Source organism: Poeciliopsis prolifica, unplaced genomic scaffold (genome assembly GCF_027474105.1).
Source record: "Poeciliopsis prolifica strain line A6 unplaced genomic scaffold, Auburn_PproV2 SCAFFOLD001, whole genome shotgun sequence".
In the NCBI taxonomy this organism is placed as follows: domain Eukaryota; kingdom Metazoa; phylum Chordata; class Actinopteri; order Cyprinodontiformes; family Poeciliidae; genus Poeciliopsis; species Poeciliopsis prolifica.
The window spans coordinates 15441663-15466228 of NW_026562376.1; the positions used below are offsets into that span (position 1 = coordinate 15441663).

General features: G+C 38.8%; 2 protein-coding genes across 6 annotated transcripts; one reads left to right on the top strand and one right to left on the bottom strand.

The window, feature by feature from the left end:
* Nucleotides 1-115: 115 nt before the first annotated feature.
* washc4 (WASH complex subunit 4) lies at nt 116-13742 on the bottom strand. Of its 3 annotated transcripts, none has more exons than XM_055029177.1 (33): nt 13594-13742; nt 12700-12839; nt 12570-12623; nt 12424-12489; nt 12282-12327; nt 12115-12182; nt 11943-12025; nt 10489-10531; nt 10284-10387; nt 9169-9289; nt 8957-9080; nt 8741-8868; nt 8488-8648; nt 8281-8407; nt 7060-7185; nt 6823-6930; nt 6543-6689; nt 6371-6450; nt 5950-6055; nt 5581-5697; nt 5199-5367; nt 4515-4669; nt 4352-4426; nt 4174-4278; nt 3947-4081; nt 2763-2871; nt 2598-2664; nt 2405-2491; nt 2117-2264; nt 1922-2018; nt 1636-1832; nt 1289-1379; nt 116-1105 (listed from the first exon to the last, which is right to left on the bottom strand). In XM_055029177.1, the coding sequence occupies exons 1-33, from the start codon at nt 13652-13654 to the stop codon at nt 1074-1076; spliced, it is 3477 nt and encodes a 1158-aa protein (XP_054885152.1). In that variant the 5' UTR covers nt 13655-13742; the 3' UTR covers nt 116-1073. The 3 variants fall into 3 exon arrangements, with proteins under 3 accessions (XP_054885152.1, XP_054885144.1, XP_054885135.1); XM_055029169.1 differs by having other exon boundaries at nt 116-1108; XM_055029160.1 differs by having other exon boundaries at nt 116-1138.
* A 1409-nt stretch (nt 13743-15151) lies between these two features.
* On the top strand, nt 15152-24349 carry slc41a2a (solute carrier family 41 member 2a). 3 transcript variants are annotated; one of them, XM_055041627.1, is made up of 11 exons: nt 15152-15234; nt 16406-16847; nt 17216-17323; nt 17565-17636; nt 17732-17876; nt 18341-18487; nt 18671-18818; nt 19070-19149; nt 23002-23133; nt 23561-23709; nt 23791-24349. In XM_055041627.1, exons 2-11 carry the CDS (start codon nt 16476-16478, stop codon nt 23956-23958), a joined length of 1521 nt encoding a protein of 506 aa, XP_054897602.1. In that variant the 5' UTR covers nt 15152-15234; nt 16406-16475; the 3' UTR covers nt 23959-24349. The 3 variants fall into 3 exon arrangements, with proteins under 3 accessions (XP_054897602.1, XP_054897612.1, XP_054897621.1); XM_055041646.1 differs by lacking the exon at nt 15152-15234 and having other exon boundaries at nt 16419-16677; nt 16779-16847; XM_055041637.1 differs by lacking the exon at nt 15152-15234 and having other exon boundaries at nt 16372-16847.
* The last annotated feature ends 217 nt before the right edge of the window (nt 24350-24566 follow it).

The following is a 24566-nucleotide window of genomic DNA, read 5'->3' on the forward strand; positions in this document are numbered from 1 at the left end:
ACTATAGTCCATTTAAGCCTGGGAACACATCAAGGTCACAAGAACCTGATCCTGGACCTCATCAAAGATGATGAAGCCACATCATAAATTTAAGAAAAGATTACTGAAACCCAACTAAGACCATATTCTTTATATTTATTGAGATATCACACATTTCAAATGGATTTTAGCTGAACCGGTGCTGCCAGACCTTTGGAAGGGTTCTAATTTTAACCCTGACCTTAGAACAAAGCTCTTAATGCTACCCACTGATTATAACTTCATGTGCACCACATGCATACGAAGCATGAAAATAGTACGAAAAGGATGGCAAACTAAGTAACAACCATTGTACTTTCCTGCAATTTGGAAAGGTATCAAAGAACATTGTGAATATTGGGAGTTACCAGACATTTTACTTGCTACAAGAGAAATCTAAATTTGACAACAAAAAAAAAGAAAAAGTTTAATTTCAAAACATCTGATCTAAGTTGGTCCAAATGTTGGAAAAACTGTGACATCATCTGAATTGTGACTTTTAACAATCTCATTAATATCCAGATGACAAAAACCAAAACAAGGTAAATGTTTTCCATTCAGACGTGAACAAAGTGCTCGACATTTTCCACCAGGAAAATCTTTGAATTATGAAATGGCAAAATTTGCATCAGCTGTGGAGTTTACTGTTTGCACATGCATTATCAAAACAAGTACCCAGAGTTCATGAAGGCACATATGATTCATTTATACAATGTATAAAATGCTCAAAAAAACAAACACTTGAAACAAATAATGAAAACTTTCTCTGTAGACATTTCCTCAGTCTGCCGATGGTGAGACATAAGGTGATTCTGTTTTTACCTTAAATTAGTTCCAGTAGTAGGCGCTTGTGTAAATGACTAACTGGATGTTAAGAGACACTTTCTGTATTAAAGTACACAGACTTAAGAATAACTGGAATATCAAACAAATCCAATGTTTGGTGAGTTTTTCAGTCTTTTGTCCACAAACACACTGAAACAATCAGCTTCGGTGTTTTCTTTGGGATCATTCCTCTGCAGAGCTCTCAGGAATAATCCAGAACGGTCTCATTCTTACTTTGAGGACGACTCTGCAGGTGTGGAGCCTTCTGGAGACATCCCCACTTTCCCAGCTCCGTCTGAAGGACAAGAGGGCAAAACAACCTCTGAGATCAACTTTTCATGAAAAAAAAAAAAAAAATAGTGCATCAAAGATGAACCCTTGACAGCTGGACGGGTGGTCCAGCATGACGGACAGACTGAGCTGACAACGGCACACCAAGATTTACCTTTCTTCTCCTGGGTTTCCTCAGCTGCGGTTTGGTCGGCTCGGAAGAAGATCCTCGCGCTGCTTAATGAGAAGTAGAGCAGCTCAAACTCCTGCAAAGAAGAGAGAACTGTAAAATATACGCCAGCAGGGAGAATTTTATCAGCAGGAGCTTTGTAGAATTAAAACAAATCCACTGTTTATGCCACTTCGGAAGGACAACTGGTTTTATTTAGATGGAACATGCAGATTTTCATGAGTAAAATATTTGAGAAACATATTTCCTACACCTCTGTGTTGGTCCTTCACACAAAATACACTGAAGACAATGTGTGGGGTCATCACTGCGACTCAGAGTTTCTTAAGCACCTGCAAGTAGACGTCCAGCCTCTTCTGGGTGAGATTCATCGTCTGAAGCAGCTTCTCGTCCTGACCGGCGGACTGCACCGTCTGCTCCTTCACCACCGCGCTCAGCTCTTTCCTGTACTTATCTCGGACCGCTTGGAACCAGTGAAGAGAGTCGAACTCCAGGTACTGGTCCAGCAGCTTCAGGATGTACGCAACACCTAGAAAGAGTGAGAGAGAGAAAAAAAACATCATCAGGTGATGGCAGCAAAGGAACAGCAGGATGCTTTTACTCTCAGACTGTGCTGACCCATCGCAAAGCCATCGTCTGTGAAGGCAGCTCCGGTTTTGTTCTTCTTGTTGAGTTTCTCTTTACAGCTGATTGAGTGCTCCACAAAATTTACAGTCTGAAAGTGAGATTTTTTTTTTTTTTTGAGGGGCATTGTTAGAAAAGTTTTCCCATAAAACCTACAGATGTCAGCTTGAAGCAGGATTCAGCACTGACCAGTGGTGGTACAATCATGTAGAAGTTCCTCAGGTGCATGTTCTTGGCGCTACGGAACTCGGGGGCAAACACGGCCACCAGCATCTTGAAGTACTCCGTCCCCTCGGCAGAGTTGCTGGTCAGATCGCTCAACACTGAATCCAGGACGCTGGGAAACACAAAACGACCGTGAAAAGCAATGCCTGAGGATGCTTTCTGTTTTTTTGAATGGCTGTGGTGCCACCTGCAGACAAAATACAGAAATGCACCCAACAGTGAACGCTAGAAACTTTTCAGCAAAGCTTCTACCTGGCAGATCTTTGGGTTTCCTCAGAGAGTCCTTCCTCCTTAACAAGCTCCTCAAAGTTGACTATATCTTCCAGATCAGGAACAAATCTGAAAACGACAAAACACTTTGCTGAAAGCTTACTTTAAAAAAAAAAAAAAGGTAAAAGAAACTGGGTCCGCACAGATCTGAGAAGATTACTGGAATTCCTTTCACCTGATCGCGCTGCTGCAACAGTGAAGGCCTCCAGAACGAATCATGCGGACGTAGCCCATGGCATTGCCTGAAAGAAAGCGGTTTTAAAAGGGCACTGCGTTCATCTTCACATGCAAGTTGGAGTTTTTTTTTTTTTTTTTTTTTATGTGATGGAGAAATTCTCACCGATCTGGCTGATGAGCTGTCTGAACTGATCCAGATAGCTCTGCCCATCAGGAGTGAGGCCGAGCTTTCTGATGCCGCGGTTAAACTTCTCTGCACGCTCAAATGGATACTGCAGCACACACACACACACACACACGCACACGCACACACACACAGAAATGTGAGTAAGAACAGAAGGGAGTAGCACAGAGAGAATATATCTACAGTGCCTTTTTGAAAGAATTTCTACTAGTTCAACACTCCTATGCAAATTCAGCATCTTTTCTCTCCGACAGCCCGAGATAAAGTCCAGGCAAACCTACTGACTGACTGAAGATGTCACAGAACCAGTAAGCAAATCAACCAATTTTATTGGTCTGATTTCATGCATTGCTGGATCTGAGTTGATCCTTCTGTCTGGTGCAATGCAAATAAACTGAACCACAAACATTAATCAGATGAGCAGCCAACAGGCCTAGAGTGACTCAAGAAGAGCTGCAGAAATCCACTGCTCAGGTAGAAAAATCTGTTGACCATTAGTTAAAGACTCACCAAATCGAAGTGATTTCATGAGTCTTCAACTGGTTTGAATAAGAACCAATCTCTGCTTCACAGAGCAACAGGAAGAAAGAAAGTGGTAAGAAGTGTAAAAGAAAATTTTGTTTTCAGCCTTATTACATATTTGATGGAACTGACAATACTTTATTTTTTCTTTGCCATTTATTTACTCATTATATCTGCTGTGTTTTTGTATTTCTGCAAGATGTAAAGAAGTTTCCAGATAATGTTTAGATGATAGTATAAGAGACCTGTAGACATCTTGGGTGAAATGCTTAGCCTGGCAATTGTCTTAAAGGACCGACGTGTGTGAAATGTAGTTGTACCCTGGTTTCACCCTGCCCCCATCAGTAACTGACAAAAAAGAATGAGAAGTTTCTCCTAAAATCCTCCCCTCCTGAGAGGTGAAGGAAAGTTCATGAAGTGGGGGTGAGGGTTGTCTCTGTGGTCCATCTGGCAATAGAGATAAGATTAGACTTTGCGTGGGTCTTTTCCTTGCTGTGAAACATGATGGTGGCAGAAGGTATTCTTATTCTCCAGAGATGTATGGATACTTTTAGAAAGGCACCAGACTCCAAAAACCATCCCAGAATTCAACATTTCAGGAGTGGATCCGCTTTATTGTTCCAAGCTACTGAAATCCCTACCTTATGGTCAGACTGATCCTTTATCTCCCTGAAAAAGCGGATGTCCTTAATGAGTCTGGACTTGATGTGTTCGTCATACATGAACTGGCTGAAGATGTAAAACTTTTTCCGCAGGAACTGATAGGTGAAATTGACCTGATGGGAGAAACGAGACGTTGCAAAATGAAAGAAAATTCCAGTTGTCACAACGGGGAGAACATATCCAGATGTGTGCGGGGAAAACTCACCGTGGTGTTCATGATGCCCGTGCCGTGGGTCCGAATCGAGTTTGCGACGTGACGGATGTTGATGGTGTTCAGGTGCTTGTTGTTACTTGCCTTTTCGACGAAGATCTGCAGGGGGAAGCATCAGTTCAGAGCCCGCTGTGCGCAGGAGCGTCTGCATCTTAAGGCGGATGAGTCCTACCTGGTTGTTCAGGTTGTAGAGGTACCGTGAGACAAAAACGTGAATGTTTCTCATGATCTCCAGAACATCCAAACCCTGAATGAGAGCAGATAGGGTACAGTTGATAAAGTCGTTTATTGACGTCTCCCTTCGTTGTGAGGTGCGTCGTGACAGCGCTCCGGACCTGCTCCAGAGTCTGGCTGGGCAGGTGCGCCTCCGTCATCATGAGGCCGTAGCGCTGCGTCGCAAGGTTTCTCATCTCACTGTAGGTGGCCCAGTCGTGCAGAGCAACAGTGGTCAGGTTATAGAAAGTTTTATCCAGGTAGTGGGTCACATAGGCTGCAAGACGGTTACAAAGCAAAAAATTAATAATATTGCTTTCCGCAAATCTTTAGAAGACAGTCAGGTTTAGGCTAACAGTTTTAAGTAAACAGCATTTACTGTTCTAATGCTAAAGGCGTTGTTGGTTTGTTTATTAGCAGAAGCTGCATTAGTAAACTAAGGTGAGCAAATTAAAAAGAATATATTGCAGCTGATCACTTCACTGCAATAAAAAAAAGAAAATATTCTTAAATATTACTGAAGTAAAGTTAACATTTTGTTGAGTTGATGAAATTCCACTCTTTCCCAACTCTGGAGCGCTTTGAGTTTCCTGCAAACCTTAAATGTCCTGGGGGAAAAAATGACATATAGCTTATTTTACAAATAAGCTATATGATAAAATAGGATTGTAAAATGAAGAAGAGTATGGACCTTAGGTCCAATTTATGGGCCTTATTCAGAGGTCTTGCTGAATAACTGTCAGAAAGACCAAGAAACTTGCCAGGCAAAATGAGAAACGTGTAGGTGTTTGACCAATTTTCTGCACCTTTGATGTGAATGAAGCGGTTGAAGAATCGGATCGGTTTGACAGAGAAGAAATGGGCCAAGTCCTTCAAACCAACTTTAAACGGGTTCCTGTCGTCCAGCTTCAGGTGGGTGTGGACAGAGAGGCGCAGGTCCTTCTCGATCTCCTTGCACAGCTTGTCGAGGAGATGCTGCAAAGAGGCGGGAATAACAGCAAACGTCAGTAAAACTGTGAAAAATGGTGATTTACCAAAAGGCAAAGAATGAAGACATCAGACAGGCTGAATATCTTAGCTGGATTCTCATTTGCTTTTATTAATTTTTTTTTACTCTGAACTTAAATACAAACACAAACTGAAAACAGTTTATTTAAAACGACATATTTCCTCCTCATCCTTACTCACCTCATTGAACACACCCATGATCTCCTTGTCAAAGCACTCCAGCAGCTGGTCACATGACTCCAAGTGTTTAGCATAGAGCATGCATGGCACACTGTCTCTTAGAGCACTGAACATGTACTGGTCACACCAATTATAAAGAGAAAAGCAGAAGGAGAGTCAACTAATAGAAGCTGGCCTCACTTTTCAGATGAACATTATCACTGGCAAGTTAAAATTCCTGCAATTTTTGCCTAAGATGAACAAAATCGCTTACAGTTTCTACAGTCTCAGTGATTGTTTCTTTGGTTGTCAAGAATCTTAGCTTTCGAATCACATGCATGTGTAATTAGAAAGGGGTTTAAAACGAAGGGGTTTTAAGAGTCTGCTTACATGCATCCGTGCTGCATCCACGGCGTTGTCATACACGTCGTCTAGGTAGATGGGAAACACAGCCCTGTGCCAGTACAGGAAACTGCAGTCACACTGGAGCCTGACCCTGAAAACGAAGGCAAGCATCAGAGAATAGTATCCTTTTTTGACACACATTTTGCCTCTGAGCTTTGTAAAAATCAAATAAAATTGATGAAAATAAGCTTTACCGATTAAAATAATATAATGTTCCCTCATTTTCTGGGGAACAAAAAGAGCAGTCCATTCATCAAGAATGATAATTATTTATTTATTTCATCACGTTTTATTGCTGAAGAAAAAAGAAGCTTTTTCCCCCCCATCAAGGCTTTAAAAGTTTCTGCTGCTGTTGGAACTCTCCTCCCGCCTCCATCCCTGGAACAACATAGAAACAACAGCTCACCTTTCACAAAGCTCACTGATCAAATCCAGCTTCTTCAGCACCACCTGCAGCGGAAGCAGCTCCTCGTCTTTAAAGGTTTTCTAGGTGAAAACGCAATGAAAACTGAGCCATTAGAGAATCAGCATTAAGTGTGTGTCTGTGTGTGTATTATGACTAAGATCTTTTCACGTACCAGTTGTGTGCCGACACACAGAGCCAGAGACGCAACCAGGCGTCGCTCCTTTGTGCTCGGTCCACTCAGCGCGTTTTCTGCAAGCACCAAAGACGAAAGGACATCCAGCCGTTGCTCGCTGTACTTCTTATCAGAGATCACTCTTTTCTTTTGGGGGCAAAAAATTTAAACGGGTGAAAAAAAAAAAATCCTGCATAACCAGTATTTTACTAACTAAATATGTAAAAAATTTACATATTTAGTAAATATGTAAAACCACAATGGAGGGTTTTGTGCGTACCTTTGCATTGCTGATAGCACTGAGGGCCTGAGACTGGAGCTGCAGAGTGATGAGTGAAACAGAATCGGCTACGACCATCGACCTCCTGTGAAATGTGTGCTCCACCGCCTGGGAGGAGAGTCACAAGGGGAAAAAAAAACTGTCTTGTTGCATCCAGGAGATTCTTCTCTTGCTTAAAGTGACTCGATACAGTAAGACCTCACATTATTTTGACAACTGGAAAACCTGCAGACACACCTTGAGCAGCTCAACCAATCGACAGAGAGCTTTAACAGACGTCTTGGTCATGGGCCTCTGCATTGACATGTACATGTTCATGGTGGTCTTGATGATGGTGCTGATGCTGTAAGCGTACAGGATGCCCTGTGGGAAAAGGGTAGAACTTACAGCGTCAAGTGATTTCAAATAACAATGATGGTTTTCCATCATTCTCAGCTGCATTCAGACTAAAAGATAAGAGTTGTGTTAGGCATTTTTTCAGGGAACTTTTTTGTTGGAATAATTTCATGCTCTGTAGTTTTGAAACTGAAATGGAGCACATGTTCATTGCTACTATTATTTTATTGCCAAATTATCATTAAATCTTGTTTAATAAACAAGGTGTGTGGTTCTGGTTGCAGAAATAGGAAGTTATTTCACACAAACCTTTTGAAAGGATGTTGAATAAACGTTCCCCGACACATCCAATGTTAGAGTTATAACTGGTTCAGAAAAAGTGCTAAAAAATATTTCTTTTGTGCCTAAAAAAACTGAGTCAGAAGTTTTAATTCTGTCAAAAGCAAAGTTAAAAGCAGAACAAAGCAGAGAGGCAAACCCATGATTAACCGACTTGCTATTTGGAAACTCTTCCTCTGTACCATCATGAAGCTCCTTTCCTTCTTCTTTAACTCTTCTTTTAAGTTTTCATATGCCATCATTAACTACATTAAAACTTAACTGAGGGTTGCTGTTGAGTCTTTTTAGATAAATACAAATATAAATATTAAAGATTAGGAGACTTTAAGGGCTGGGAGATCTTTGTTTGCTTGGGGATGCATGTTCTTTTGTCTCTGGAGGAGCAGGAAGCGTGCCGAATTGAGAAGCAGAATTCCTGCAGTCACAACTGCCCTGACAGAAGGACGAATGGACAATGAATGCCAGTCAGGAAGATAAGAGCTGACACCTACATCAAAGACTGAAAGTTCCTGAGAAACTCTAGTTTGCGACCTAGAGGACCGCGAGAACTTTTAGTTTCCCCCGTAAAAATACAATGTTAAATATTAAACCCAGACACCACTTCTTTGTAAATGTTCAATTAATAGATCGTATTCAAAAACTTAACCGTTGCCCATTTGCTGTCTATGATTTCTATACACCACTAAAAAATGCATCCAGACTGACCATGATGGACAGATAGTTCAACTAACAATCAAAACAACTTCACGAAACGTGAAAAAGCGAGCTCAGCTGAGAGCCTACCTGCACAAATACGTTGCACCTGCTGTTGTGGTCCTCAGCCAGTTTGTCACTTTTATTCTCCTTGGACAGGATGGACTCCATCTTCATCATCCAGGAAGTTACAAAAACGTAGTAAGACTGGACATCCCTGAATAAAGTGGCGCCAACATGTCAGGTTATATTCGTTACAAGAGCATCTTATTGTGACTGAATGTTACTTGTGCTAACTTTGTTAACGTTTGCGCCCTTTGCTGCAGGTAGGTGTCTCTCTGTGCTTTGATTGTCTGGAGACTCTTCTTGTCCATCAGTTTGGCAGCAGCCGGGACTTTGACAGTGAGGAAAGCATCAGGAAACCAGATGATATTTGCAATCAGAGTGACAGCAGGAACCTACAAAAGACAAAAAGTCGGAGAAATAAGGGAAGAAAATAACGTCTCCTCGCCGTTTTTAAGGTATTTAATCAAGCTAATAACACGTCTACCTTTTTACAGATGTCAAGCAATGCTTTGTAGAGTTTTTTGTCGACACTTCTGAAAATATGAAAGTGCAGGACAAAGAGACCGCAGACTGCAGCGTACTTATCCCTCTGGTCAATTTCTGAAGGCTCGCCTTAAAAATGACAATAAATAAAACCTTGCTCAAAATGAAACCAGGTGAGAGGACAGGATGACTCATCCTGAGACAAAGGGACACAAACCAATTTTGGACTCCACATTTGTGAAGATGGAACGAATATTGAAGGCAAACTCCTCGGCAAAGGAACTGTTTTTGGAGACGGCGACCCCCTCGGCCGGGTCATCAAATCGCTGCTCCACACAGGCCTGTTGAACAATGGGAGGTTAACGTCGCTCATATGAACTCTGGATCATTAGGGCAATAAATCTGCTGGTAGGAGGGGAATGAAAGCACCTGCATTATCATACCATCCAGCAGCTGCCCCTCCAGCTTCAACAGGAGCTTCTCAAAGGGCTTCAGCTTTTCTTCAGGAATGGAAAATTTTCCAGGGTTGTGATGAACAGACTTTAGTAACCTACATAAATGCACAAGATATGTTAAATATGTTCAATCAAGGTCAGGTGATTACAGTATTTAGTAGCTGTGCAAAATGTCCAAAAGCTCTAACTTTCTTAAATAACTTCTGCATTTTTGATAACCTTCACAAACAGCTTTCTGCCTTTTGTAAAACTGAATTAAGGGAGTCCGTTGTGAAAAATTATAGTAGTTTGTAGTTTATTAGACATATTTTGACCATGAAAGTTTGGCAAGCTTACAGGGATAAAACTAAGTGCAACTTTCATTAATTGATGCTTTCAACATAGAGTATTACTGATTAAACTTTAGCTTTAATAACATAAAACTACCTAATTTTTAAAGTGAAATCTGTAATACTTTTACAACTAATTTATGTCAGATTATGATTTCTTGGTTATCGTCAAGTTGTCATAATGAAAAATGTCAACTTTGTATTAAAAGTGTCATGATTTACCGAATGGCAGTTTATGACAACTGTCATAAATATTCATGAAGACTTACTCATGTTCATGACAGGTGTTATGTCATGTTTATGACGGTGTGATGACAGTCTTATTCACAACCCGTCAAAAAAAGTGTTGCCACATTTGCAGGTCAGAAGGAGGAGTAATAGCTTGGTTTTGTCTGGAAAACCAAGTAAGCCGTCCAAGAATAACTTGGCAAACGTGGAAAGATTAATTAAGGGAAAGTTTTAAACACTGCAGGATGTTAAAACTGCAGTTAAACTTCTTGCAGCGGGTGATATCTGCATGATTCCAGGAATTTTTGCGAGGAGTCCAGTGTGAAGTTTGCCAGCGGACTTGCATAAATCAGTCAAACAGGATTGGTTAAAACCATCCCACAGTTTTTTTTTCTGTTAAAAACAGTCACGTATCAGGACTTTGTGCAATACAAGCTCTAGCCAAAAAATCTCCACATGGGTGCAATTAAATTCTCTGAGTTTGGTCGAGAAGAGAGAAAGTTGTTTGCACGTTTTATGTGAGTGTATTGACCTTTTATACATCTTCCAGTGATCTTTCAGGGTACCGTGATTTTCCATAATCTCATCAAGTGTCATCAGTACCACCAGGAGCTCCCCCAGGTGCTCATAAACCACCTGTAGGAGGAATGCAGAGAAAACAGAAGAAGAGATGAAGGCCAAGTAAATAAAAAAAAGGATTAAAAATAATACTAATAAAACAATAAAAGAAAACCAACCTGGAAATGGACACCAGACGATTCAATGATTTTTGTTGCACCCCTAAAGTACAAAAGCCAATACTTAGCACATTTTAAGCCAGCAAAGCATGAAACATTTTAACAACAAACAAGACCCAATGGTGGCAGATTGGACTGAATTTATTTAAAAAAAAATCCAAGTGCAATTGAAGTGATTGTGTATAGGAATATAATTATGTTAATAGTTAAAGCTGGGATGATATCTACATTATTCACTCTACACTCATATGTTGTTTGGTTGGTTCACACTAAGATATGTTTTAACCTAAAAGAAATGTACTTTGTCAATCTGACCTAGAAATCAGAAAGGAATTTAGATTTGGAGAGATGTGGAACAACGATCACTTAAGAGAGGAAAGCTGTTATTATTAAGCTGTTGTGCAAGAAAGTTCTGACACCCGACCCGGTTCCTGCAAAGGAATCGGGCCGGAGCCCAAGACTCTGTTTGAACAGATAAGGAACAAACAATTTGACTAATAGTTTGTCTGAAATGGAGCAAATGTTGAAGTCAAGAGGTCTCAAAATATTCCAGGAAGTCTACCTGTCTACCCTGTGGTTACAGGACTATGCATTAAACCTGTTGAACTGGAACTGACTCTGAGCCAGGGGAGGGACCACATTGTGTAGAGAATCCTACATATTGTTAGGCACCTTTAAATTCCTCCATAATTGATGTTTGGCACTAATTATTAATTTAAGAACTAAGAATGCCATAGAAACTACATTGACCCATCATCCATGTGTACAGCATGACCACAAAGAAATACAACCCCTGGATAATTAAACATTTTTCCCCCAAACTTACACTTGTTATCACATTTTTAAGTGTCACTGAATTCTTTAAAAAATTCTAACGTTCCTCAGTCAGGCTGTCATTGGTGAATTGTTTGGATAAGCAGGCAGATGGATTGGCAAAATGAGATGGAATAAAGAACTTTTTTTTTTTAAATGACATTTTTCATTTTAATTTCTTTTTTTGAGATCTCAACAAAATGCAAAAGAAGATAAGGAGAACTTTGGTAGCTACAAAACAACAATTTATACTTAAGAATATTTTGCTATTGTATGAAATATTTCAATGATCTTTTCAGGGAAACATCTTTAAAATAAACAAAAAATGAAATGGACTGCTGATGTTGAGCGAGATTTCTTGCACAAAAACGCTCAAAAGGTTTCAGTACGTTTGCAAGAAAAAAAAGCAACAAGCCCCCCCATCAAAACAGAACATCTTACATGGTAAAAGATTTTTTCTGCCACATATGAATGACAGAAAATCAAAATAATCTCATCCAAAATAAGTAATCCATTTATTAATCTCTCCATCATAGCAGAGTTGTTTCTTATGGTGTTAAGTCCTAAAAGCCTCCGGTGCCAATAATTTCATTAAATCTAACCTAAGGCTTATTGTTTAGTGTTTGAACTGTGGAGCTTACTTGCTGCTGTTGTAGAGGGCAGCCAGCTGATGAATGATGCTGACCACCACTTCATAACATCTGGAAACAAAGCAGGACAGTTCCTATAGAAGGAAAGAAAGATAATAAGTAAAGAAAACAAAACCAAAACTGAACAAAGTTTAATAGATCAAGTTTAATATGTGCAAATCACCTGCAGGAAAGAAATAAATCTGCCCATTTGAATCTGCGACTCGCCTTCAAGAACACTGGTTTCACACACTGTAATATAAAAACATAAAAAACAACAGCACATGCTACATAGTTATTTTCACTTGTAATTGGGAAATTGTCTACAAATAATAAGAGCTGATACTCTACCTCCCTCTCCATAGAACAATAAGCCATTATAAAATTTGGTTTCTGCCTGGAAATGAAAGCATTAGTGTCCCAAAGAGCAAACACACATAGACCAGAGTAATCCGATAGAAAAGAAGAGTCTTTTGTTTTTAGCAGTGCTTACCTCATATTTTAGCTTCTTCACTTCACCGCACAGAGCAGCATAAACCGTTACAACTTTATTCAAGACCTGCAGGCAACGAAGGTGTTTAGCTTCGTACCACAGCGCAAATGCTTATTTATTTGATTTATTTGCATTGATTGTTTTACCTTGTTGTCTGTTTTAATTAACTCTAATAAAGAGGTCTGCTCATATGGGAGAAGCTGAAAAGATTCAAAGTAAAGCATGAGTTTCGCTTCTGTAATTTTCTCCTTTTCAGGTAAACGTGCAGCTACTTACTTTTAGAGCGATGGGGTCCAGAGTGAAGTCCCACACATCTCCAATGGAGTCATCCAGAGCCTCTTCAATGCCCTTCAGCTGAGAGGTGTATTCTTCCAGAAACTTGCTGTAGTTCTTCAGTTGAACCTCTGTGTGGATTTCTGTTAAATTAGAAGAATAACAAGTCCATTCATGAAAGTAAACTTGATTGCTTTTAGTGAGCAAAATGAAAAATGTACTTATGTGGCCTCGTCACATCCTGGTGACGAGTGCAATTTGAGTTTAGTATTTGAGCAGTTGCTCTCCAGAGTTTTTGAAGACATAAATATTTGCAATTAATGTGGTTTGTACAGACTATTGTGTTGTGCTAATATGCTGTACATCTAATGAAACAAAACACAACAGTAGGCAGCATATATGCTGCACTGTATGTTAGTAATTTTATAATACTACTATTATTATTATTATTATTATTAAAGATAATAATAATTACAACATCTCTCTTTTGCTGTACTCTTGAATGGGCTTTCACGTTGAGAAAACATAGACACCGAAAGTTTTACGGGCAGAATCAGTAACCACTCATTAAATCACACATGGTTACTAAGTGTTAATGTAACTGAATTAAATGCGATCACAACTGTCAAACTGTCAGTTCTCCCTGGGGTTGAGCTAACGCAGCTAGCTTTCAATTTACACACCGATTCCACGCGTACACACTGCGTTGACTCAAACCAATCAACACGTCAACAACAAAGTCACAAACACTTCAACTAAACTGCAGAAGGGTTTTCTCTATTGGGAGCACAGTGGCTTAGCATTTGGCTAGCACCATAAGCTAACACTGGGAGCAAACAGCAGTTTTAGTCCGCTCTTGCTTCTTCTCTGGGCGCTCGGCCGGCATGGAGGACTTACTCTGAGAACCGTCGTCAAAGCGGTCAAACTCCCAGTCAGGTGCGATGGTTTCCACTGCCATGTCTCTAGAATAGATCCCCCACAAGAGCTAAACTCGGTTCTGTTATGAAGTAGAGCTGCAAGATCCCATGATGGACCTTGTGATTTTGGTCGCTAGTGCTAATGGGAAATTGAGTTTTTCTTCTTCTTCTTTATTTCCGAAGCAAAAATGTCAATTTATATTACTCAGAGTGACAAAATGCAGGCTGGACCTCAGTTGAATGCAGTGGATCTGTGGAAGATCAACATAAAAGCAAGATTAAAGTTAGAGTTTTGTTTCCAAAACCCCTTTAAAGCCGCAGGAAATTTAAAAGCTTTTTTTTTTTTTTTTTTTTAGAACTATGGGGTTTTAAAATTGTATTGTGCACCATTTCTGATCAGAAGGAGCTAAATTATAACAAATTATTATTGTAAATGTTTATTTATTTATTAATTTTTTAGTATCCTTTGATCTGATCATGTAACGTTTTTTTCAGTTTCTTTTTAATTATTATGTAATAAATGTTTTGGTAAAAAAATATATATATATTTTTCCGGTTCTTCTTCTTCTTCTATAGCGTTTTCTGACAGTTTACAGACTTTGTGTATTACCGCCATCTACTGGATGGAAATGTAATTGAGAAATTCATTTCCCTATAAATCTTCAAATCTTAAAATAACTAAATTATATACATACTTATTCACTCACACACACATAAATACTAAGTCCTTTCAGCTAATTTTGTATTGTTTAAATATTTAATAAGTGCTTGAATTATATCATATGATTGATGCTTTCCTAATAAATTAGCCATCGTTAGAAATTGAGTTCAATAAAGTCACCACTTCTTGTTATGAGTCGTCATAAGGAAAGTACTCTGGGATCAAAAACATTGATATTTTTTGTATTATTATTATCCAGTTTTTTTTACCGACCGCCTATAAATTTCAAGAAGAATTATTTTTATCCATAGAGCACAGCTGGTCTTCATTTTAAAATACTATAACAGAGAGATTTGTGAGGTTCAGGGTTATCTCAGGTACGGAGGACACGTTTCTTTAATTAGCTGTATTTAGAAGGTATTAGAAGACCTGAGTATGTTCTGAAAGTGCATATAAAAAGAGCCTTTTTCTCAAGTAATAACTGAAGTATATTTATGACATCACCAATAGTCCGCTATATTCTGTCTGTGACTGGGTCCGGTATAATAACAAGAGGAACAAACAAACAATGTATTTTATGAAATGTTCCTCTTACTGATTAAATTGAAGGATTTGGATGCTTAGCACTATTGGTGTTAAATATTTTGTCATCAGGCATTTTTAATGCAACGACCTCTTCTCACAAACAGCTGTCAAATGTGTGCGTGTGTGTGTGTGTGTGTGTGTGTGTGTGTGTGTGTGTGTGTGTGTGTGTGTGTACGGCACTAATTTGTTTCATACAAGGGTAAGAGTGTGTGAGATGAGGTTCTGTGTGCATGCATGTGAGTGTTTATTTGAAGGAGTGCGTGTGGAGGGCTAATGGATAATGCCACAGTGGATACTGACTGCGTCATTCAGATGAAGACAGCCTTGGTGAGCAGCAGTGTCACAGAGTAGAAGTCTTTCCAGCAATGTAAAACGGTAAGACTTTACTTTTTCTCTTCTCTGCTTGGTGAGGCTGTGGATATTTGAAAAATGAAGACAGTGACATTGAGGGTTGAGACGAAATGTGGAGAGACGGCTGTCTTTCCAAGGTACGTTTTGGGATGAGAACAATTTTGTTTCATGATGTTGACACTCTTTGATGCTTGTTGCTTTCCTTCAGACATTTCAGTATGTGTGTAACATTACACATTGGTCCCTAAGCTTCATTAATTCAGTTTTTAACGCTTTAATAAGTTACACATTTTGAATATTTTACCATGTGAACTATTTTCACCACTGCCTGGTATTTTTCCAACCTGACTACAGCTTGCGGTGAAGTTGCACTTATGCACCATTCCTGCTCACTAACTGGATTATCTTGTTGGGTTGGTACCTGCTTATCGCTACAGAATTTTAAATGAATAACCCTGTTCATATCATACAAAGCGGCCTCAGTGCTCCCTCTGGTAAACGAGCATGAGGAATGATAATGCAGGCAATCCAGGCCGTCAGATGACACTGAAACAACAGCCGTGAACTATTTTCCCCCAAAAAGAGATTATTCAAAATAAAAATACTGATTTGGAAAACTCAAGTTAATAATTGAAATAATTTAAAGAGAAGCTTTTGTTAGGCTATTGCTGTACTTAAATTAAGAGAGAAAAAGAATTATCAATGTGTTGAAATTGGACTAATTAACACTGCCTCACCATCTCATGGTAACGAGATGATGTGACCCTCACCATCTGTCACACCTGTTAACCTTGACCCTTGACCCCCCACACAAATGTAATTTATCTGTTAACCTTTGACTTCAATCAACCGACACACATCTGGCTCTCACCGGATCCCTGTGAGAGCCATATGGTCTGCCTCCATTTCCCTTCCTAGTTTAACTACTTTCTCTCCACTTTTTCAGGCAAATATATAATGGTTTTTTGATACAAGACAAATTCTTACAGTTTTTGTTTTTTTTTTAGCACAAGTGGCCTTTAGTTTTAGTAGGACAGGCAGAATATTGGCAGAGTTAATGGGGGAACACATGCAGTTTTTATTCTATTCTAACAGGACATATTTTGAGCAGTTCACACTAAAACATTTTGTAGACAGCACATCAGTGTAAGAGTTCTTCCAATTTATTACTTGTCTAATTTCTCATTTGTTTCAGACATTTTTCAGGTTTCAAAATCACCACTCAGTGCAGCAGAGGAAGCATCCCCTGAGACCAACTTTTCACCATGGTTGTCCCAAAATCATCAGACAGGACATTGTCCCAAAGCAGCCATTTGGGAACACATGGCAGTCAGCACTATGGCTCAGTCCAATCCTTCTCCCAGCTCTCTGGAAGCCATTGTGGGTCTCATGGAAGTTTATCTCCAGGCAGTGATGGTTTGGCGGGCGAATCTCAGGACTGCAGTGAGTCAGACCCTCTGCTCTCTGGTGAGCATCCAAATGTGTCCAGATTCAGCCAATCCATGAGAGCAAAGGACGCACAAGTTTCAAGTGGACCCACAGAATCGGTGTGCTCCATGGTGTTACAGATTCTGGTGCCGTTTGTGCTGGCCGGACTCGGGACGGTTTCTGCTGGGATGCTGCTTGATGTTGTGCAGGTGAGAAAGCATACACAGCCAAGGCTATGAAGAGACACAAACCTAATAGAAATGTAAAGAAATTAAAAGTTAGTGAGAAGGGTGTTTTGAGAGACAAAACAAGAGACAACTTTGGTGGAAAAAGGTTTGAAATAAGAAAAGTTTGGGAAAAACTTGGTGGAAACTGTGTTGTTAGAGAAAGACTGACTGTGGTGCACTGAGATCAATAAAGCAAGTATATAGGGGTTAAAGTAAGAGAGTTCAAAACTCATTCACATGCTGCTAGGTGAAAACAAATAACATATTTTCTAAATAATATAATTGCCTCTTTCAGACCATAGCTGGAGTCAATGGTCAAATTAAGCTGTTTTCTGTGTTTTTTGTGGCAGAGCTGGGATGTTTTCCAGGAGATCTCTGAGATCTTAATTCTGGTTCCACCTATTTTAGGTATGAAAGGGAACCTGGAAATGACGATGGCATCAAGACTGTCCACTGCTGTAAGTCCTTTGAATGCAAGTGTGACAGTGGGGTTAGGTGACAGCTAACAGAAGCACAAATCTAACAGCTAACCAGATATCCGGTTACCGGATACCATATGTTAACTCACTGAAAGGACAAGGGTCACCTATCAGAAGTTTGATAGTAAAATGGAAGCATTTTATTGTTTTTCCCTATGTTCTTTGATAAAAAGGGTGTTTTGTTTTTTCACCAGTTTTTATACGTCTTTGATGTTTCTAGGTAAATGCCAGGAAAACTGATTCTACCAAAGAAAAGTGGATGCTGATTGGAGGAAACCTTGCACTTAAACAGGTGCATTTTTTATATCTTGACATGTTCATTGAACTAAAGAAGTAATGATTTATTTTTTTCTTTCAAAGTTAATGATCATTTGACATATTTCCCAGTTCCAAGCCACAGTTTTGGGTCTGTTGGCTTCTCTTATGGTGACCCTGCTGGGTTGGATGGCAGATGGACAGATGCCCTTCAGCCATATAGTACTCCTCTGTTCAACTAGCCTCTCTACTGCGTTTTTGGCATCACTGCTACAAGGTAAGCACTGTTCTCAAAACCACAATGTGCTTCTGGACTTTGGGTCAACTAGGTAGCTGGGGTCAGCAGGGACACACAAAAGGTAATAAGAACTCCTAGAGATCCAACTGAGTCAAGTAGTGAAACTGCCGACAACAATGGGAAAATATGAACATGTGCAGTGTTTTCCAAAAGTTATAGGGAATTTCCTGTAACTTGGGATCTTCTTTAAGCTTACTGGCTACTTCTCAGGAACTTTTGACTTAGTTACCTTAAATTTTAACAGTTATCTTAGAACTCAGAGCACTATGCAAGCGACTCTTTCAACATTCAACAATACTTCTTCATAACTTTGGATAATATATTTAAAATAAAAACAACTTTTTGCAAGCAGGTTTTTTAAATTTACATTTAATAACAGCAACATCCAAGTTTTACTTTTTGCTATTTTACTCTAATTTCGTCTTGTCTGGAATCTTCTTTAGGCATCGTTGTTGTGGGAGTGATCTTTGGCTCCAAGCGGATGGGGATCAATCCAGACAATGTGGCCACGCCCATAGCAGCCAGTTTTGGCGATCTTATAACGCTTTCTTTGTTGGCGTGGTTTAGTCAATGGTTCTACTCCTTTATGGGTAAGAGGACTGAGAAAACTGGATTGAAGGTTTGAATGGTGAACGCTAACGCATTGGAAAGAGCTAAACACATTACTCCCAAAATGTACTTTTTGGCAGTAAATGGCACCTTTCAGCCTCTTTTAGCATCTTTTACAGTGGAATTGGTAATTAAAAGTAATTTTAATTCCTGTTTTTTCATAGAGTTTTATCCATATGTGTTGTACCTGGTGGATCTTCTGTATTTGTGTCTGATTCCTGTTTGGATGGCGATCTCCTCCAAACATCCATCCAGTCACATCCTGCTCCGTTCAGGCTGGGAACCAATCATTTCAGCCATGGTCATCAGCAGGTATTCATCTCTGCATAGGCACTTGGTTCAACGTTTAAAATTCTCGTTTTCATCATTTATTTGTTAATTGTTGGAAAAATTGCAACATATAAATAACATTCAATTAAAAAAAATAAACCATCTCTGCTCCTGAGCATCATACATATCATTAGTTATTAATTTTCTCCTTATTTTGTTAGCAAAAAATCTTTCAGTGTCTGTGTTTGTGTTTCATCAATCGGAAATTCACCAACTTGCTATTTGTCTTTCAGTATTGGAGGGCTTATTCTGGACAAGACTGTGTCAGATCCAAACTTGATTGGAATCGTAGTTTATGCACCGGTAATAAACGGTGAGTTGCTACTTTCATTTGTCGTGGAAAAAAGCTATTTCCAAGCACTGTTCAGGTAAAATCACTCAGACAGGTTTATTCATGAATTGTGCACAACTCAGAGAGCTCATGAGACAATCAATAATCAAAAAAGTCTGGATGCAAAGCTCTGTCAAAAAATCTATATAGAAACCCTTCTGTCAGAATTTAATCGGCAGAGTGATTGATGAGTGATTAATGACCCTAATGACGCCCCCAGCGTTCCTTTAACATTTGTTATTCCGATCAATGCAACACAATCTTTTTGCTAAAAGTAATACAATTAGAGTATGAAAAAAAACAATAAGCGTTAGATAATCAAAATAATATACAATATATTATTTGATTTGGGATGTTGTAATTACCTCTGCTTTTCCTCAAAAAGCCATTCGTGTTTGTGCGTGTGTCAAGGCAGAACAGTGGACAGGGCAGAGGGTTGAACTTAGGACTAGTCCATCAGGATGTCTCAGGACCTCTGCTCACCATGTGTATGACCCTCAGTGTTTTGGTAAACGCTAGCACAGCCATTACTCACTGGGTATATGGCACACTGTGTTTTTGGTGTAACTACTTCCAGTCTCTCTGGAGTTTGGAAGGATGCAATAAAACATCCTCTCTGCAAAGGGGAGGGTCGGTGACAGTGGTGGTCAGTGTACCTGGGTGTGTGTTGGTGTGCTGTCGGTTATTATGCAATCTTTTCCCTTGCTGTTGTGTATGGGGGGCAGATACACGCTTACATGATTTCTCAAGTATTTGATTACTTCATACCAGGCCTCATGCTCTTTCATATTTGGTCATCAGTTATGCCCTTCTGCTTTTGCTTGATTACATTAGGCTCCCTGGCTCGTTTCCCAGATTTCTGTTTTTAGCGTCCAGGCCAGGCATCTCCACACCCATTACCAAAACATGCCCAAGCTTGCCTCTGCACCCAAAGACTGTCTCTATACTTTTTATTATTTGATTTCAGTCCTTTATATGTTATACGAACTTATAACTCATCAACACAGTCACCTTTAATACATCTCTTCAATCATAGCTTCTTAATACTCATTAACTTTTAATCCAGTACAATTACATTTTCAACTTATGATTCATTGTTTAACTGATTTATATAATCAATAATCAACATCAGAACTTACTCACTTCATAATCATTAATACTTCCAGATAATACATTTTTCCATAATCAACATTAAATCAGCATACAAGATTACTTCAGTCTCTCAGGTTTGTTAGGATCTGTTTTCTGCGTGAAGCTGGACAGATCTCTCCTCCTCATACCAGTTTTCAAGACAGTGCGTGTGTCCGGGGCAATCGTGAGGGGGGAAAAAAGCCCCTGTCCCTGCAAACACATACCTTTAAAGAAAAACTACAATTTAACTTCATTTTTTCTGGTAGCACGACTAGTCAGTGCTGACTATGAGTTTGTGATTTCCTTCATCCGTTTCAAAAAACTGACACTTAAATTTTAAACTCTTGTAGATTTTTCTGCAACACTTGCTAGTGTGATACATTTCAGTAAATGTTGCTCATTTGTACATGTACTTCTTAAGAATATGACTGGTAGTAAACAGAGAGGTCACTCAAGTTTAACTTTTAGCTTTCTGCAGTTAAAGTCATCACTCCCTTTCCAGAATTTGTCCTCTCATTTCGTTCAGTTTTTTTCCTGCTGCTGAATCAACACTGATCTCACTGCTTCATGCTTTCTCCAAAATAGTAAATATTGGTTTAAATACATTTGAAACTCATAGATTTTTGTTTCAGTAAAACTTGCTTGTGTGATACATATCAGTAAAAGTTGCTCATCTGTAAATGTACTTCTTAAGAATATGTGACAGTCATCAAGCAGGCCTATGCGGGGCTATTCGTATTTTACTTTCAGCTTTCTCCAAAGTTAAAAGGTTTCTTTGTTTGTTTTTTTACACTGCACAACCACACTTCAACATGGGAAATTGTTTGTTTTGTTTCATCTTTAAAATTATCTGCTACTTTTGTCTCTGACTGACATGCTGTATGTTTCTTGGCCCTATTGATGCTCTCCCTTGTTGAGTTGTTGAATTTTCCACTACTAGAGCTTATAAATGATCAATGTAAATCATCAGACTGTATTAAAATAGTGAATATGATTCATATTATTTAGATTTGATGTTTTGATGCATGCACTTGGATTTCTATTGATTTATTGATTGCTGGTCTGCGTAAATATTTATCAAACTGAATGGCCATTCAGATTTTGTATAGATTTTCTTTTCTTTTGGTGTTTCTTGCCCAAATTCAAATATCAACCAACAATTCAAACAGTAAAATTTGTTTTTTTGTCTTAAATACTCTCTCTCACATCTTCTGACAACTAACCCAACTTATAATAACAATAACTAAGTTTGCTATTGCTGCACTTTACCTAAAAAAAGATTTAAAAAAAATAAATAAATATACTATGAAATATTTAATTTGCAGAATCCCAACATTAAAACTTCAATTGTGAATTGAAAGATTGCATTGCATCTAGACACAAAAGAAACAACTGTTAATCAGTCATCATAAATGACTAACAAGATTTGAACAAACAAGAAATTTGACTAGATCAAGGGATTTCTCACATTGGAGAATGAACCGTCTGACTTTCTTTCGCCCACTAAATTTAATCTTACCAAAGTTTTGCAGTAAAGCAAACAGGTACTGAGTTTGAAGCCTGAATCAGATGCCTTCAGCCTTCTGCTGAACCTGGACTTTGGCCTTTCTCACTGTAAAATAAAACATCAGTGTTAGAATAATTATGTTTTGTTATCATTCTTACATTTGTAGTTTTAATAGATTTAGTATTCACATCCCTGAGAAAAGGAACTTGTTAGACTTTGGAGCTGCAGCTGCACAAAGACCTTAAAGCTGCAGCCATTTCTTATCTCGGGATACTCCTTACGCGGCCTGTGTGTGAATCTTCCTCTGTCCTCCCTCCACATTCATTTGGTACTTTGTAATAAAAGAGAAAGCCCTAACAAAGGGTCTTCAGAGCGCTTAGCAGTTTGCTGGGTTCTCTCCCTTTGCAAAAGCTTTCATAAAATTCACTTACGTTGTCTGTTTGTTCTTTTTTGTAGATTCATAAATACCTATCAATCAGACTTTAAAGAAACGTTCAAGTGAACATCATTTAATGATCACCAACTTGTTGTTTGTACTCATCTCAAACAAGTGGCAGGAAAGTTTGGATTTAAAAAGTGCTTTATTAGTTAATCTATTTAAGTTGAGTAAAGGCAACAACTAAAATAAAATAAAAAGTGAACTATATAAAAGTAGTTAGGATTTTAACATGTTAATCAGCCATTTCTGCTCAAGCAAACCAAAAGGTTTTGAACAGTACAACTATGTCAAATGATGAGACCATGTATCTTTAATGCATGTAGCAAATTTAATGCTGCTTTTACTAGATGGCAGTCCTAAAACTACATACCATTAAAATATTAATAAATACGTACAGTTCCTTAATTATTCGATCCAGAGGTTATAGAAGTTTGGTAATATTGCAATTCAGGGACTGTGGTTCCTTAATGTAAGTCTGATAATCTGCTTGGTTACATTACAGATAGCAAGCACACGCATCTTCTTTCACTAGAAAGGTCACGCATGTCGTGAGACAAAAATAAACAATGACTTCATTGACATACCAAAGCCAGAGAAACTGCTTCAGGCGCCTTTATCCCCCTTATTCCATGTAATTTCTGCTCTTTGTCTGCATTTAAAATGCCTTGTAAAACCATTCTCTGATTTTAATAATGCTTCGATCTATTTCGATCATTTTTGGTTAACCCTTTCATTTGCTTCGGTTTTTCTCTTTGAGGTGTGGGCGGGAACCTGGTGTCCGTACAAGCTAGTCGGATTTCAACTCATCTGCATTTGAATTATTCTCCTGGAGAGCTTCCTGCGGGCTCCAGAAGCTGTTTCAGCCCCTTCCAAGCCTTCTTTGGCTCAGGTTTTATCATTTAAATATTTCCGTATTGTTGAGACGCTTATCAAGGTCAAATACACACATAAGCTTTTACACATTTTACATTCTCATACTTTCACACAACGGCCTGTGTATTTGTAACAGATACAGAAACTGTATCTTCCTTGGAGATGGGAGTGAGAAGATGATTCAGTTTCTGTATCTGTTACAAATACACAGGCCGTTGTGTGAAAGTATGAGAATGTAAAATGTGTAAAAGCATATGTGTGTATTTGACCTTGGTAAGCGTCTCAACAGTGTGTAAAATGTAACATCTGTCTGCTGCATCTGAACATCTGACCAGTGTTTTTCCCTACATAGTTTGTCTTATAGAACATTTTATTTCAAAGTACATTTGCTGAAATTAAACTTACAGTCACACATATTTAAATGTTTACCTTTGCTGTTCCAGGTGCACACCAACGGTCTGCTAAGGTTCTGCTCCTTTTGGTTCTCCCTGGTCAGCTGATTTTTGTACACATTATTTATGTGATAAAAGGAGGCCTGACGCTGCCCAGTCTTCTCTTCACTGTATTATTCCTATCTGCTTCTTTGACACAAGTGAGTGAGCCAGGGCCTGGCATTCCCCACCGGGTGGTTTTATTGATGCTTTGATCTCTGTGTCCTGCCTCTTTTTCTCAGGTCTTCTTGCTGCTTATTGCTGCCGACTGTCTGGTCCACTGTCTGTGGAAGAGGGGCAAAGACCCAGACAGCTGCTCCATACCGTACCTCACTGCCCTGGGAGATCTTCTGGGAACTGCTCTCCTCTCTCTTGCTTTTCTCTTGCTGTGGTGCATTGGAGACTCATGACGTGTATGGATTAAAGATAATAACCAAACACTGACAAGATATTGAACAGCAACATCTTCTTAAAACTCAGAGAGGTGAGAAGGAGTTCAAGAAAGCAAAGTGCCAGAAAGATGGTTAGCGGATGTCCTGCAAAGAGAATGTTTATTACTGGGCTAGGATTAGCATCTAAACATCTAAACCTCACATCTAACAGCAAAAATAGGTTTTAATTTATTCTTGAAGAAAGTTTGACACATACTGTCTCTAACCTCTCTTTAGGTGATAATGAATCTTGAACATTAAACATTAGTATTTAAAATACTTCTGTAAATCAAACAAGGGCTTTACAGTGTCACTCAGTATCTTTTCCATTTGCATGACTTGTAACATCTGATCACTTTTCGACATTAAAAGCCTGTTTTATACTTAACTAAATCTCATTATTTCTAGAGAGCTAGAGTTCTGGCTACAAATGGAGCGCATTATAGCAGTTCTGTAATCACTCAGTCACATTCCAGAAATTATTCAGAGAAAAAAATCTGAAAATTCTCAGAATTTTTCTCAAAAATCTTTAAAATTTCTAAAAAAAATAAAAAAAGTCAGAATACTGGAAAGAAACATTTATCAAA

Excerpts from the sequence above, each read along its gene's own strand:
- washc4 (XM_055029160.1), bottom strand. The coding sequence starts at position 13,654 with ATGGCAGTGGAAACCATCGCACCTGACTGGGAGTTTGACCGCTTTGAC. Across the intron at positions 9,290-10,283 it reads CACTGGAAGATGTATAAAAG|GTTACTAAAGTCTGTTCATC; the intron begins GTCAATACACTC and ends GCATTTATGTAG. Across the intron at positions 6,690-6,822 it reads GTGCTATCAGCAATGCAAAG|AAAAGAGTGATCTCTGATAA; the intron begins GTACGCACAAAA and ends TGCCCCCAAAAG.
- slc41a2a (XM_055041627.1), top strand. The coding sequence starts at position 16,476 with ATGGTTGTCCCAAAATCATCAGACAGGACATTGTCCCAAAGCAGCCAT. Across the intron at positions 17,324-17,564 it reads CATCAAGACTGTCCACTGCT|GTAAATGCCAGGAAAACTGA; the intron begins GTAAGTCCTTTG and ends TGATGTTTCTAG. Across the intron at positions 23,710-23,790 it reads TATCTGCTTCTTTGACACAA|GTCTTCTTGCTGCTTATTGC; the intron begins GTGAGTGAGCCA and ends TCTTTTTCTCAG.